A 17059-nucleotide genomic window follows, 5' to 3' on the forward strand; every position below is an offset into this window, starting at 1 on the left:
TTGAAATAACTCTACTCTTTGCCATCAGTTTTGTACTGATCCAGACTGAACTGCAAAAGGGCAAGGCCCAGAATACTTGCAACACATTGACAACATCATTCTGTGAGATTACACAGCAGAGGAAGTTTTTGAGAAAGGCGAGAAGATAATCCAGGTCCTCCTGAAGGTCAGATGTGCTATAGAGCAGAGTAAGGTCAATGAACCTACCCAGGAAATTCAGATTTTAGGAGTAAAATGGCATGATGAGTGTTGTCAGGTTCCAATGGACGTAGGCAAAAAGCCAGCAGCTGTGTCCCTGCCAGCAAGAAGGAAACACAGGCTTTCCTAGCTGTTTTTGGAGGATGTATTTTCCAGATTTCAGTTAGATTGTAAGACATCTCTATCAAGTGACCTGGAAGAATAATGATTTTAAGTGTGGTCCTGAACAACAACAAGCATTTGAACAAGTCAAACAAAAGATTGCTCATGCAGTAGCTCTTGGGCCAGTCAGGACAGGATAAGATGTGAAAACTGTACTCTATACCGCAGCTGGGGAGAATGGTCTTTCCTGGAGTGTCTGGCAAAAGGTACCCAGGAAGACCTGAGGAAAAGCCCTAGTGTTCCATAGTCAGGAATCTAAGGCCTGCTACACCCCTTATGAAAAAGAGATCCTGACAGCTTATGAAGGTATAGTATAATATTTATATTATTCTAGCAGTTCATGAAGGTTTGAGCTGCTTCAGAAGTGACTGACATCAAAGCACAGCTCCTCCTGGCACCTTAACTGCCAATGCTGTGTTGCATGTTCAAAGGATATTTCACACATGCCACTGACACTTCATGGAGTGAGTCATGCTGATCACAGCTAGCTTGAATAGGAAACCTCAATTGCTGAAGGATCTTGGAACTCAACACAAACTGGCCGGAAGGCAAAAATTTTATACTAACGTCAGAGAAGCAGGAGAAGGTGACATGCTGAGGAGGCTTCACTATATATATAATCAGCACCAGAAAATGAAAAGCAATATGCTCTTTTTACCAACAGTTCCTGCTGTATTGTAGGGATACATTGAAAACAGAAAGCTATGGAGTCCTATGTGACAAGCTGCAGAAGCTATTGAGGGACAAAGTGGATCAAGTCCGGTCACAGAGCTGAAGGGCATCCAGTTGGCTTTAGGTATGACTGAATGGGAGAAATGGCCAGCACTCTACCTGTACACTGATTCATGGATGGTGGCAACTGCACTGTGGTAGTGTCTGTACCAGTGGAAAAAGATTAATTGGTATCATAGAAGTAAACCTATCTGGTCTGTTGAATTATATCAAGACATTGCTACCTGGACAGTTGGCTGCAAAAGTACCTCATGTAGATGCACACAGGCTGAAGAGTCAAGCTACTGAAGAATGTTGCACCAACAAGGTGGATCAAGCTGCCAAGATTAAAGTGTCTCAGGTGGATCTAGACTGACAACATAAGGGGGAATTACTTCTGGCTTGGTGGGCCCATGACACCTCAGATTGTGAGGGAAGAGATGCAACATACAGATGGGCTTGTGATTGAGGGGTGGATTTACCAAGAGCTCTGTCTCTCAGGTTATCCATAACTGTGAAATGTGCTGCAGTCAAGCAGGATAAGCAGGTAAAGCCCCCATGGTATGGGGGACAATGGTCAAAATACAAATATGAGAAGGTCTGGGAGATTGATTGCATCACACTCAGGCAAACCCATTGAGGGAAGCATTACCTTCTTAAAATGGTGGAAGCAACCACTGGAGATGTGGTCTGTGCCTCACGCCACTGCCAGGAGCACCATCTTGAGCTTTGAAAAGCAAGTCCTGTGGAGACATGCCACCCCAGAAAGAAGTGAGTTGGACAAGGGGACTGATTGCAAAAATTGCCTCATAGGTACCTGGACCAGACAGCATGGTATGTAGTGGGTGTATCATACTCTTTATCATGCACCAGCCTCTGGGAAAATGGAACATTACAATGGACTGTTAAAGCCATATTAAAAACAATGGATGGTGGGACCATCAAGCATTGGGATATAGAGGAGGCTACCTGGTTAGTTTACACTACAACTCTACCAGTTGAGCTGGCCCTGCCCAATCAAAACGTCCATGTACTGCCGAAGGGAATAAAGACCTTGTAGTGCATGAGGAGTATGTTAGGCAAGACAGTTTGAATTAGTTCTGCTTCAAGCAAAGGCAAACCCATCCATGTGATTGTTTTTACTCAAGGACCTAGGTGCACTTGGTGTGTAATGCAGAGGTACAGGGGAAATGTGGTGTATACTTCAAAGGGACTTGATTTTTGGGTGAGAACAATAATACTGAATTGAATAATGTTGGTTGCTGAATGACACTGCCAGTGTATGTCGTAACTGCCATGAACAGTGAGAATGGACTGCTCCAGATACACCAGTCATGAGCTCCTGATGCAGCTTGCAGCCACCCAACAGCCCAACAGCCCTTCTGCATTAGAAGACACCTAGGACAGATGGAAGTGGCAGTTATAAACTGAATTAACTCAGCAGACAACTTGGAGGGATTAGGCCAGTGGCTATGGAAATGATACCTGTCCTTGTGTGTGTGTGTATGTACACACATGTGTATATATATATATACATACATACATATATATGTGTGTGTGTGTGTGTGTATGTATGTATGTGTGTGTGTTTATGAATGGAAGGGTGTGGGTTTTGGGCATGATGTAGATGGCATAGAATAAGGGGTGGATAATATCCTGGTCCTGGTCAAGACAGGTTTAATTTTTGCAGTAGCCAGAAGGGACATGGCTAGGACACAGAGGTTATTTTATACCACCTGGTTTCATTTTTTGGGGATGGGGAAGGGCAGCTTCCTTCTGGTTTGTATTGCATGGTGGAAGGAGCAGTTGGGCACTGCTGGGGATTCTGTTGGGGGGAGATTTGAGCAATTGTATATGCCTTGTTCATTTTTTGTTGTTGTTTTTTCTTGTACACTCTGTTATTATCCTGCACACTCTGTATTGTTGCTGTTACTGTTCATTGTCTTATTTAACTGTAAATTGATTTTATCTCAGTCTGTCATCATTACCTTTTGTTACTCCAATTCTCTTCAGCATGCTGCTGGGGAGAAAGAGAGAGGGTGTGGTTGAGTGGTGTGTGGTTTGAAGTGTTTCAGTGAGAACATTGACTTGGGGAATAGCATTCCTAAACCACAGCAGTGATCTTGGTATCGAAATATTTTTATTATTTTCCCTCCCCCTTCAGTTCTGTATATGTTTTTTAAAATATACTATTATAAATTGGCATATTCTGAAAGTTTGAGACAGTTTCAAATTAAGGGATATTCTGCTACTTTTTGAAGGACTGTTGGTGCCTAAGGAAATGGAATAGATCACAACAGAAATCAGTCTGAGATAAACTCAGTATCTCTCAAATGAGATTTTAGAATGGAAAAAGAGCATGTAGCTTTTCAGTAATGCATAATTTTAAAAGAGATAATCTTCCTTAATCTCATGCTATTATTTGAGATAATTCTGTGCAAACCAGTGTATTTTTCAGCACTTCAGTATTTCCTAAACAAAGACTTCAGTTTTGATTTTTTTATTATGTCTAAACAAAATTTTCACTGGTATCAGACAAAAATAATAACCTGTATGATGCTCCACCTCCAATTCCAAAAGGTTTAACTACTTGAAATGCATGTTTGGTTTTTTTTTTAAAGTAAATATCCTCTCTTGCCTTAGATTTAGGGAATTTGTTAATATCATGTGAATAGCATGTGGTGGTAAAGAACAGATGCAGCTGTTGAAAAGCTGCACTGACATCTGTAAATGCATATAAGAATTTTACAGCACATTACAGTGGCTTGCATTAATTCTTGATTATGGCATCAAAAGGTAGTGAAGTCAGAATTCAAAGTTACGCTTAGACTTCATTGAAAGTTTATTATGCATACTGAGCACTAAAATATATTTTTAGTCTGTGGATATAGAAGTAAAATATTACTGATTGTAAGAGAACAGATTTTCATTAAAAATTACAATTCTCTGTGGGTAAGTTTTTTAGAGCAAAAATTAAGTTACTTTTAACTTAAGTGAATTGAAACTTTAAATTATTTAATTTTAAGCTAACCTACGTTAAATCCAAGGCTGGTACTTTGAATTGGAAAGTAAAAAGAAGGAGGAGCTCCTCTCCTTCAGCATTTTTATAAATGAGATTATGTAAAAGACAGTACATTTTGAGTAAATCCAACCAGTTTGCAAAGCCAAAATGGATGAATGTATATAAACTTAAAGATGCTCTTTTCAAGTATTTTTGCTCACATAATACAATTACATGGAATTATCACAGTTACTTTCATACCAGTTCTACATTTCGGAGCAGGTTAATGTGGGAAATAGATTTGTAGAGACCCACGAGGGTTAGTTTTAGATTATGAGCTTTAAAACATCTACATCATAGTGTGGCAAAAAGCTGATAGGCCAAGAAACACTTATAGTGTATTGTAAGTGAGAAATAGTAGGCTTCTGATTGTGATGGTGTGAATTAGAACATCTGTAGTGTCTCAACCTTCTCAGGAGACTGAAAATAAAACAAAAGTTTTTAAAACACCTCTCGATTGCCCCATCTCCAGATAAAAAAAAAAAAAAAATACTGTTCAGTCCAACAGGTTAGCTCTAATATCTCTCATCAGGGCTCTCTTAATTCTCTTTCTGTCCATTTTTCACTTCTGGGCAAACTTGCCCTTTTCATCCTTTATGATGGTGTTTTGTCTTTACAGAAATGTTTGGCATGCTGGAGATTGAGCATTTGTTTGTTGACTCAAGCAGTCAAACTGTTACTCATACTTTACCCTTTGGTAATTAAGAGTAGTGAAGTCATGCTGGTAGTTGCGTTGGACTAAAAGGAAGTAGATCCCTTTAACAGGGGTGTGTACAGAATTAGTGCACGTAAAGCACTGTCCAAAAAAAGAAGCAAATACTATTTTACCTGGTATTGCCGATATACTATAGGGAATTCTCTTAACACAAACGAAGAAAGAAAGAAACAACCTTCTTCCTTTCAGATGAAATAGAGATTGCATGCATAGAGGATCTCCCAGCCCTTATAATAGTTTAGGAATATGTGATTTGCATACAGAAAACGTGAAAAAAAACATTTCTGGCATATGGGCTGAAATATTTCAGAAGTTGCCCTGTGAGCCAGGTATATAGTGAGTGCTGATTGACTTCTGGAATGTAGGATATAATTAGGTTATTATAATGAAGGCTAAATATAATTTTTCAAATTTTGTAGTGAGAAGAATTTCATAAGTGTGTTTTAACCCATACTTTCAGAAGCATTGTTCGTAAGCTCCTACATCTTTCTTGTATTATTTCATTTAAATAACTATTCTGTTGTTTGGCATTTTCTATCTGATGCTTTTCTTATTCTGATTTTAATAAAAGTGATATTTGTTTTCTTTTTAATGCATTTGAGTAATATCTGCTTTATCATAAAATCCTGATATAATCAGGATAGTATAGCAAAATTTTCATTCCTGTGACTTAAGGTTGCCAAAATTTTTACATATTCCTGTAAGAATTCTTAGTGCCTTTGTATGACAGTAGATTTAGAGAATTACTAGGTGAAATATCAATAGATTTTGTCTAAGGGAAGCTGATGTTAAAGCATGGCTATAGTATTCACTTGTAGCTACTGAAATTCATACTAGATGTTTTTGTAGAGTTCTGTGTTCTAGCCAAGGTGTGAAAACTACTATCAACTTCCTTATCAACCTAAAATAAGATCCTGTCATTAGAGCAGGATTTTTACAAGTCCTAAAATAGATATAATCATCTTGTGGGCTTGCTTTGAAAAAGTCCTCATATTCTTTAGTTATTTGGAAAGGGGTGTGCTGAAATTAATTAATTTGGTAGGGAAGAAGTCTGTATACAAGTCAGAATTTCAATATTGTACTGCCAGATATTATGATTCTGGCTCATAACCTACTGTTATGACTGATAATGGTGAAAATAGTGATTATTATTTTTTACATATCTAGAAGTATCCTGCCTTGGGCCTCTATAATCTTTAAGAATTGAATAACACATACCCTGCTTGTTCCAACATCAGAGGTGTCTACAATAAATTGTGTTGTGGCTGCTTTAATTAGCAACTAATATATACACATTTGTTCAGAACTGTAAGAAAATACTATCTGACATAAAACATTGCTCTGTCTTTCTAGATGAAGTGTTATTACAAAAAATACAGGTCAGCTACTCGTGATGTGATTTTTCGCCTTCAGTTTCACACTGGAGCTATTCAAGGACATGGCTTGGTGTTTGGCAAAGAAGATTTGGATAATGCCAACAAAGGTACTTGTCTTCTGTGGTTGGTTGGACGTGTATATGTGTGGGCATGCAAGCATATGCATGTGATGATCTTCTTCAGCACCCGTTTTCAAAGGAATTCTTTTTTTTTTCCCTTACTTCTTTTTGGGGAAAAGGAAACTGCTTTGAGTTAGTTAAATTGTAGTGTGTAATATTAGTAAAACCCTAATGACAGAAAAAGCTCTTCAAGCGAGTTAACTTGTCAGAATAATTCAGATACTCCTACACAGTCCTTATCACCTTTTCCCTCATTTAAATGCTGACTCACTTTGTCTTCATTGAAGGAAATAAGATGAGCTAAATAATTCCCTTTTCTGGCTAATGAAAACAGTCATAAAGTCTGATAATGTGTTTGTGACATAGTCTGAGTCTTTAGAATATCAAAGAATGGACACAAAGTTTTCAGACACACCTGAAAATGTGTCACACTAATACTCATATTTTCCAAATCATATTGTCAGTTTTATTGTGTTTATATGCAGGATTGGAACTTTCCCAGCCTATGTTACTAGCAAACTAAAATCAAGTGTATTTTTCTGCAGCATGCAACATAAGGATACCAAAAGTTTTGTGGTCAAGTATTGTGCTTTAGGCAACATGGAGAAGAATTTTAATTTTTTGGGTGTGTTTTCTTTATAAGTCACATCTGTCTACTGTCTAGAGAGAGGGTTAGGAACTGTACATCTCTTCTGCTTATGACTGTTCTAGAAAGCCAGCAAAACTCCATCTGGCATTTATGTGGACTCTTCTGGAGAATGTATGGCACAAAGAATGTGGCTTTTAAAAGCAGATCAGTAAGCTGCAAGTGGGAAGGGAAGAGTGATGAGGGTACATGCATAGATTGCCATAGAGAATCCTGATTTCTGAGTGCTCTGAAACTGCTCTCCTGTGAAACATCTTGCTGAATTCCTGTCCTTTGTTCTCAGATGACCGTTTCCCTGACTACAGTAAGGTGGAATTAGTGTTTTCAGGAACTCCAGAGAAAATTCAAGGTGAGCATAGAGAACCAAAAATATGCTTGATTTGAAAATAAATTACATAGAAATACACATTTAAAAAAAAAAATCCTTTCCCCTCTTTTCTTCCACTTCTCTTGTAAAAAATACGGAATTTTACTTTTTCATTAAAATATATTAGTTACTGGTTTAAATTTGGAAAAGTTAATAAAGACTCTGCATTTATATCAGCATAGAACTCACCAGATTTTGTATTAAAGCTATACCAGAACACTTGCTACAACTAGTAGAAAACATTTGTGTATCTGTGTAGAACATATAGTAGTGGTTTGGCTCAGCATAAGTGACAGAAGTGACCTATCCCATAACCCTTTCTGGATCGTGTTATAATAGATTATGTTTGCAGTATTGAAGTTTGGACTGTCTTCAGTTTAGCATAAAGAGATACAGCTGTAGTTTTCTTGGAAATGCTTCTGCTTTGAAGTTGGCTTGTAGAATATTCTTCATGCCTTCAAAATTCTGTTTTAATGTGTTTAAGATTATGTGATAATTCTTACTTGTAGTAAGAATTTAAGATTATGCAGATTATTTCAGTTTAATTCTGTTAATGAATGTGTTCTTAATAATTTTATGTAGTCTCAAAATGTATGGATTCTGCCTAACACTGATTGAAAATCAAATACTCTTTAACTGTCTGTCTCATACATATTCCCATTTCGTGTCCTCGCTGTCCTGTGAATTGCATGTTTTCCTCTTTTTTTTTTTTTTTTTCCACATGAGTTTGATAATCTAGGAAATTATGGCCATAGCCACTAAGAAGTTGGATTCTGTCCAAGTGAGCACAAAAATCTCACTTAGCCTGTTTGAAAGCCATAAAAGAAAACCAGTTCTATAAGTGATTTTTTCTGGCTTATTCTAAATGTTTCTGAATAGTTTCTTAAAGACAGGCCAGTTAATATGTCTAAAAAAGCACCAAAATTTTTTTAAATTTCTCTTCCTTAGATGATAAGTGAGAGGTGTGGATTTTTTAGTAGGCTTCAAGCTGTTGAAAAGTAAGGTTCTAAGTAATTAGATATTTCTATTCATTTGCTGTCTGAGGAATTAACTGGCTAGGAAGAGCAGCTCAACCTTGTTACTCAACAAGTAATATTTTTTTAAGAAGTCTATGCAGTGGTTTGGGAAAAAAAAATTGGGAAAAATTCTTTAACTTTAGCACAATAGTATATGATCCCAGTATAATGGTTAATGCTTAGTTTTGCACCATACAGTGCTTAATACAAATACCAGAGATAAATGTGACCTTATGTTAATTCTCTACATCTGTGACTAACAAGTTTTGTGCCAGCTAATGCTTCTTTATTTACTTACATTAGTGATTAATATGCTGTAGTAGAGATCTTAGTTTTGAGAACAAGGATCATCTGTCAAAACAAAACATGATAAGAGAAGTACATTATGACATCACAACATGTTTGAAATACTCTCAAAGATAAAAGAGTAATCAGAAAATCTGGAACCATATTCAAGTAAGTCCGCAGAAATAATTAGCATATATGCATGTATTCAGAAAATGTGATGAGTATGTATTTGTTTCAGGAATATAACCTGGTCTGTTAGGTTACTGGGAGTACCTGCTTTGAGGAGAAATCCCCATGCAGCCAGTGCTGCTAGTAATGTTGACTTTCTAACCTATGAATTGGTTGGAGAGTTTATTTCCTGTTTTTTGGTGGCACCTTGAAATACTTACTTACAATTTCTACAAAATGAGTTTTCCATATCTGAAAATATTATAGAATTACAGAATCTAGTATCTCTAGTCCATACTCCTGTAGGGAGCACTGCGCTCCAGGACGGTTTAGATGAATGGAGACTAGAGATCTTTGCAGGCTGCTCTTAGGATATAAGGTTTATTAGGGATGGAGAAAGGTCCTGCTTCGAGCTGCCAGACGCAGCACATGGCAAGGCCTGAGGGGATGGGGGAGGGGAGAGACGAGAGGATGCTTAGGAGAGGGTGGAAGTTCTAAGAGGGGGGAAGATCCAAGAGGAGGGGAAGTTCCAAGAGAATGTGTGGCCCCTCGGAGACCCCTTATCAGGGGGCTTCAAGGTGGGCTGGAACAAGGCTTGGGCCAATGGGGTTACAGACACTTGATGTTTTAGGGGAGGGATACAGGTGTGGGGTGAACCATACATTTTGACGGTTGAGATAGAACAGTCCAATTGACTTTTGGACCTATCTGTAGGTAAGGGTATTGTCCAGCCAGTAGGGAGGATTGTTTTCATCCTGGCTGTACTATTGTGAATAATTATATTTATCCATCCTTCCCAACATCCTCCTGCTGAAACAAGGCTCATTTGTGGGATCAGACCAGTTTCCCTGGTCTTTGAGGTCTTTGAAAGCTTTGTCCAGTCAAATAATGAAAAACTTCCAGGACTGAGACATCACAGCCTCAGTGGGTGGACTATTTAAATGTCTGACTGTCCTCACATGGAATTAGTTTTTTCTTATGGTAATTCTAAATTTACCTAGATTCAAATTTTGCCTGTTTCTTTTCCTTCTGCCTTGGTCCCAACTGTGTCTCCTCTATGGCCTTCAGGAGGCTGCTGTCAGCTCCTTGTCAAGACTATCTAATCTCCAGACTGAAGCCCTGACCCCTCAGCCTTTCCTCACAGGGAAGGTCTTTTAGTCCTGGGCACCCTGGTCATACTCCCCTGAATTTACTTCAATTTATTAATATAATTCTTGTATTCTGTAGCTTGAAGCTGGACACAGTGTTCTAGAACATAACTGACAGTGATATTTTTAAGAAAGAATGCAGTTGCCAAGAATATAAGATCCCTGAATATTTAAAAATAAAGTTTATAAATCTGCCTTGTGACAAATGCATCACAGAAACTCTATAGATGGCTTTTTCCAGGCTGCACAAAGGTACAGGACATTCTTGTCCTAATTGTAACTATTTTTAAAAATGTCACAGTATGTGCATAATACTGTTGCTTTAGAAAAAATTTCATTAGGACTTGCTTTGTAGACACAGTCAAAGGTTTGATAACTGAAGATTTCTTTGTTCCCTAATCTAGACAGAAGAGAAAAGACAGTCTGTTTGATTTGTATCAATATCAAAGCCAAGTTCAAGGTCATGAATTCTTGATGCCTGTGCTTTGCTTTTGAATCACTGAACTATGCCTAAATTCCTCACTGTATCCATTTAAAACCTGAACATTATTTAATGGCTTGTTAAGGGCACAAAAACATGGGTTACTGCTGAAAATTGCAGGTATGTTCAGCAGAACATACTTAAATGCAGCAAAACACGTTGAAATCCAGCGTTCTAGTCTCAGATTCTGCAGAGCTGCCATCTTGGGGAACTGGAAGGGACATGAAATCACAGTTTTCCTCTCTATTCATCCTTTGTTCATAAATTGCTCTGGTATCAGAATGATAATCTATATGAATCAGAATGAAATCTGCAATAAAGTCTAATTTTATCATTCCTTTAGAACCATCTCCTAATAGATACTCATGGTTTCATTCTCAGAAGGTCTTTATCATGTCTGACCCTCTAGGGCTGGGTGGGTCATCTTTGTTAGTTGTGTTTAGGGACTGATCCAAGTTATCAGCCTACATCATAATCAAAAAGCTCAAGTTAAAATTCTCTGAATGATAAATTAAGGTTTTTGTCTTTTTTTTTAACCTTTCTTCCCCTTTTGATGCTTCTTGAATTTCAGAATAGGGTATTGCCATTCAGGGACCAAACGTCCATCAGAAGGCTACATACATACATCTGTGTTTGCATATCATTACATATGTAACTGATAATTTTTGGTTTCAAACACATCTCATTTTAGGGTGTGAACACCTTCAGAATGATCATGGAGTAATAGTTGATTACAATACATCAGACCCACTAATACGCTGGTATTCCTATAAAAATATGAACCCTGATGGGGAAGGTGAGTAATTTTGTCACATTAGACCAGGGCAAAATCTTTTGCAACAGTTCCATAGTGTTTTAAAGAAGAAAGGAGACCTCATTTACTCGAAGCGATGCTACTTTACTGATACGTGAAGTAGCTGTCTATCCTTCCCTATTTGGCGTTAGTGGTTCTATTTTAGGAAAGAAAGCTGTAGTAGTTAAGTGAGATCCCTGTCAATACACAGAATGAACTGAGATACAACTGATTGATAGAAGTTACTTTATTACTTGTAAATTTGCCTAGAGACTTCTTCTCTTTGTTCAAAAGCTTCTAGTTGGAATTCTAATATAGAATTTTAAGAACAAAATTATATGGTGAGTTTGTAGCTTTTGGTTACTATGTTATCTGGAGTATTTCAAACGTGCACTAGGCTGTTAACAAACAAACAGTAAAGGATATGCCTATTTTCATATCATTCTTTGTAAATATACTTGTTTACAGGTTTTTTAGATTTTTTTTTTTTTGTAATCAGGTGGTATGTACAAAAGATTAAAGCCTCCAGTAGCTGCCTTCAGATTCTGACTCCAGTGTGAATGGGTTCCTGATGTTTTGTTTGAGTGAATGCTGTGTGTTGAATGGATGTAGTTTTCATGTAAGGACTCAGAATGTTACACCTTTGGCTGCACATGTCAGTGCACATATAAGCCTGACTTCTTACAAGTAAAAATATGAGATAAGGTATTGAATAGATGCCAGAGTTCTTGTTTTTACAACTTGCCTGTTATCAAATCAGAGATGCATGAAGCTAGGATACTTAGGTAGCTGCTCTCTGGATTCAGTTTCAATTGATTTTTATAGTCTGGACTTAGCATCTAATGACCGCATCAGTGAGGGCAGAAGCTTACTGGGAGCTTGACCTTCCACTGCCTCACTCTTGTAATAACAGTATTTCCTAATGCACAGCAGACTACCATATGCAGAAAACTGGGGGAATAGAGAGGGTGGAAAGAGAATAGTCACTGCATGTGGCAGGTAGACCACTCCATATGGAGTCATAAGTTGGATGAGACTGTGCAGTGTATTTCAGGAGTAACGGCAGAGAGACTGAATCTTGACTGGAGGTGATGTCTGAATTCCTACCCATGATGTTTCAATATAATTTATTATTCCTTTCCCTTCCTCTCTCTGCCATCCTTTCCCTCTTCCTTTGCATATACCTAGTCCTCAACAAGCAATGCATTGATGTCAAATATTTTTTAATTGCTGAGATTAATTGGCTAGGTGGATTTGACCTTCCCATCCTCATGTATTGCATTGTAGGTAACTACAACAGTACAGGAAGTTGAAAGCAGAGATAAACATGCAGGCAGCACCCTGTTGGAAGATACAGAACTGTACGCTGCTCATGTCTTCAATAAGAGTTGGTCAGAGACCATTTACAAGCACAATCAACTTGTTTGCCTGCTGTTCAGAAGTCATATGTGCTATTTAATAGACTTTTATATCTAATTTGTGTGCAGGGTACTTTTTTTAATTACCTGAGTTAAAACAGAAATATGATGTGATAGCATAGATATTGAGAATTTCATTGTACATCTGCAAAAAAACCCACTTGAGTTTAAGCTAGAAAATATACCACAAGATTAGATGTATATAGTTATTCTTTTCTCAAGGAAATATTTATGAGGCAGACTGTTACCTTATGATATTCAATAAGGGAATTGCAGGCAGAGCAATGTCTCTTCATAGGCTGGGCAAAAGATCATGAGGAGCACATATACAGGCGACAGCTGTATTTTTCTCTTAAGGATGGGGTCTTAACACAAGTTTGAGCTTAGTCTGCTGCTTAAGGTACATACAGTGCAGTTAGGTCATCTTCTGTGCAAGATTTATAAACACCAGGACAAGCTTCTCTTTAGGGTTTGTGCAGATTTTTAGTATCATGCTTGTGTGTTAAAAACGTGTATTGCATCCTTGTTTTCACTAAGGTGAGAGACTAAGAGAAGATGCTGATTTCAGAGCCAGAATGTGATCAAAGTCAATAATGTTAGACTATGAGGCCTGTAGTTGTAATCCTCAAGTCTGAGAGAGAATCTCTTCTGTACTTTAGAAAATATAAAGGTGCAATATATGGTACATTTGAAAGTGCTTAACAGTGGTGAAATATTCAAGGTGCAGGGAAGTCTTACATAGAGTGTATTTTTCAGTTCTACTTTACATTTATTTAAACTCCTAGCCTTATGTAGGAGCTTGTCTTCATGGATTTACTTGTACCTGTTTTACCACAGGGATTTCAGTAGGAATAGTATGAGATGTAAGTGTAAGATGATTCTTATATTACAGTTATACACCTTTTTGTTAATTTCAAAAAATGTGGGCCCATGAAATTCTTTACCAAGTTGGTCAGGAAGGCTACAGCAGAGCCTTGTGAACATGAATTGTTTTGTAGGTATATGTGCGTGGAATGTGTATTTCCAAGTTGCTGTGTTAAAATGGAAATTAGAAGTGAATTAGAGACTAGTATCTCTTTTGAAATGGTACAACTATTTGACTTTATTACCAAAAGAACAAAAGATGGGAAGACATGATAAAAGAAAAATATTCCCAAAGGCTCTTGATTTACTGGCATGATACAGTATTATGGATATAATCAATTGCCTTTTAAATAATCTTGAATCCTTTGTTAATAAGATTGTGTATGTAGGTATTGAGTGTAGCCAGGCTATATTCAGTTTGTTATCGGAATTTAGTTCCTTATTCTTCATTCTTAATATTCTTAAGGAATTTTGACAATTGGAAAGCAATAAATTATTTGTATTTCTTCTTATAAATACTGTTTTCAGTATTTATAAGAATAAATTTTCAGATCCCTTGGGAAGTGGTCCTCCATAATAGATGAAAAATTATATTAAGTTCCTAATTTTCAATTTATATCAGATTTTCTCCTTCTTTAGCAGTACATTAGCACAGAGACTTCTGTTACACTGATGTAAAAGTATGCAATTAAGTGTGGTATTTGGAACAAGAAAAATTGGATCTTCCCACTGCCATGTAGAAGTCTCACATATTTGCCATTGCTTTTCCTGTGGTTTTGAAGTTAGGAAATACTTTTGTGATAGAAAGGAACAGAAATTACTTTTGATCTTTCTGAGCACTCTTATTTTTTCTTCTAAGTGTCACTTACCACACAATAAATGTGTATGGATTTACAAAAGGTTGTTGATGCAAAATAGCAACATACCTGTGGCCACACATGTAGTATCTTTTAAAATCTCTCTCAAATACAAAATGACAAATATTATTGAAAAAAATTCCCCCAACCCCTCTCCCCAAACCAGAGGGATTGAGGTAAACGGTAAAGGTTTGATTTGTCTTTTGTTGAGGAGTTGTCTTGGTTTGACAAGACAGGAGTCCGTGAAGGAAGACAAAAGCCTCCTATGCAATGGAGAAGGTAAACCCCCTCCCTCCGAATTACCAGGATTTTTAAATTAAAAGGCTCTAAGGCAAAGATATGGGAATGGGAGTAACAATTCTTTACTAGGAGAAAACTAGATAACAATTTAAAAAGGCAAATGCAATTGGTGCAAACAAAACTAGTGATAAAGTCCACAACCTGAGAATTCGGGGTGTTGGTAACAGTCCAGTTGAAATGATAGCTGCTCCTCTTGCAGTGGCTGATGAATTGCAGCTGAAGTGGTGATCTTTAGAAGGGTATAGTTTTCTCTGAGGATCTGGTAGCTGTTGGGCCGGTCTTCCTCTGCTCCGGGGCCGCCTCCGAGCTCTGCCGCCGCTGCCTCACCGCGCTCCAGCCGCTTCTCTCGGGAGTCCTGCCGAAGGAGCTGCTTCTCTGGGAATCCCGCAAAGAAAGAGCTGCTCTGTCTCCCAAAAGGTACCCCTTTATACAATAAAAGAGTGCTTGGCTTCCCCCTCTGGGTGGAGCATCTCACAATGGGATGGTGTTACGTTTCCAGCCCTGCATTGAGTCATTCAATGGCCCATTAACAAACCATTACCTCTTCGGAGCAAACCATTGTTCTTGGAAGAGATAACAAACCTGCCCAACCTCCAACAGATGGCAAATAGAATACAAGCTTACCTTACAACCCAGGACAGGAGTTTATTTTTAATTTTCAGTGATAATTTCCAGGATAATTACTTGGCATAGTGCATAAGAGATACTGTTCTTAAACACTTCTCTTCTGCTGAAAATGCAGGTCTTTTTTGAATAGGAACCATCAGTTTATATGAAACCTGCCAGTGAATCCTGGTAAAAGCCTGGGTTCTGAAGTGTTATTAAAATGAAATCAGATTTTTAAAAGAGATGAAAATAAAACTGTATTAAAATAATATATATTACTAAAGAACATAAACTCAATTTAATAGAAAAGGTGAATTACTGGAATAACAGATTAATGCTGTTCTTCCTTTAGCACTGTCTGATTGCTTTATCTCAAGTTTATTCTAAGTATCCTGATAGCATGCTAAAATTATTCTAGAGAGAAAATGCCATTTGTGTGTATGGCATTCAGTTGCCTGAGATACAGGATTTTAATTTTTTTTTTTTTAATAAAGAAAACTGGTAATACCAAAGTTCATTGTTGGCCAAAATACTATTTGTTTTGGTTCAACTGAATTCAGTGGATTTGCAACAGGAATGCACATGGTTCTTGTTCAGTGTTCCATTTTAAGACATTTCACTTAACAACTGCTAAATCCCTTTGCACTCTTTTGTCTTCCAACTCTACAGTCTGTGGAAAGAGAAGCACATGTACATGTTAGAATTGCTTAAAATGACAAATGAACGACTTTGATTTACTCTTTACAAAGCAGATACTTAAATATCTTTCTCAACAAAGCCTGCTCAGTGGTGCTTGACAGTTAGAACAGAAAGAGCTTTGGCATAAAAATGCTGTTTTTAATCCAAATAGGATAGAGCTGAGTGAATCCAAATTCCCCTGTTTCAGGAGTGTTGCTTTCCAAATTTTCTAGTCTTTTGTAACTGTAATCCACAACAATCAATCAAAATTTGCCAAATATTTATAAATTGGTTTGCTCCAGCTTTTTTTTTTTTTTTTTTTTTATCATGAAGTATTTGAGAAATGTCTCCATGTACGCAATAAATGTTTCCATGGAGGAAATAAATAACCAACATTCTGGTATGCACCCATGTCATGTGACTAGAGAGGATGTTTGACTTTTACTGATATTTTTTTCTCCTCTTCAACTCAAAGTAAATAGCTATTTAGTAGGGAGGTGCCCTCTTATGTTGTTAAACACTTGTTTTTCCCAGAGGACCCGTTCAATATTGCAAAACTTAAAAGTTAAGGCAAAACTGCTTGGTTTTGGTGCCTTAACAGGAATGCAAATAACTACCAAAGAAAATGTCAGCTTTGATGCCATTTATGGTGAGTGAAGCTGAAGAACAAATTCCTAGTGAATAAATGTTAATTTCAGGTTTTAGTCACCAGTTGGAGGCAGTATTTTTTGGGACAAAGAGAAATTTGGTTGAACGTAGGGATAAAATTGTGTCCTCTAACAATTCCCCTCTATTTGACAGTAAAAATAGAGAAGCCTATAGAAGATAGACAATTTTACACTATAAAATGCTGCCAGCTTGAAACAGTATCTGAAACATTGTGGAGTGTCTTCTTTCAATTGACTTTTCTTTGAGAAAACTTAAGTCTTCTATTTCTTTAAGTTTTGTAAGTTCTTTTTTTTAACAGATCTAATTTAAATTAGTTCATCCACTTAATAATGAAGCTGACAAAGAGTTAGAGAAAAATTAGTATAAGATGGTTTCTTTAGTATGTTATAAATATTGAATGGAAACGTAGGATTACAAG

General features: G+C 37.1%; 1 protein-coding gene across 4 annotated transcripts in view; it reads left to right on the top strand.

The window, feature by feature from the left end:
- TNS3 (tensin 3) overlaps window positions 1–17059 on the top strand; it is a 187797-nt gene that overhangs the window by 89929 nt on the left and 80809 nt on the right. For 3 of the 4 annotated variants that reach the window (XM_077785370.1, XM_077785372.1, XM_077785373.1), the window contains 3 exons: window positions 6201–6330; window positions 7272–7337; window positions 11148–11252. In XM_077785370.1, the coding sequence (XP_077641496.1) occupies window positions 6201–6330; window positions 7272–7337; window positions 11148–11252 (301 nt within the window). The remainder of the gene's footprint in view (window positions 1–6200; window positions 6331–7271; window positions 7338–11147; window positions 11253–17059) is intronic. The other variant, XM_021526399.3, reaches the window with a different exon arrangement.

Source organism: Lonchura striata, chromosome 1 (assembly GCF_046129695.1).
Source record: "Lonchura striata isolate bLonStr1 chromosome 1, bLonStr1.mat, whole genome shotgun sequence".
Classification (NCBI taxonomy): domain Eukaryota; kingdom Metazoa; phylum Chordata; class Aves; order Passeriformes; family Estrildidae; genus Lonchura; species Lonchura striata.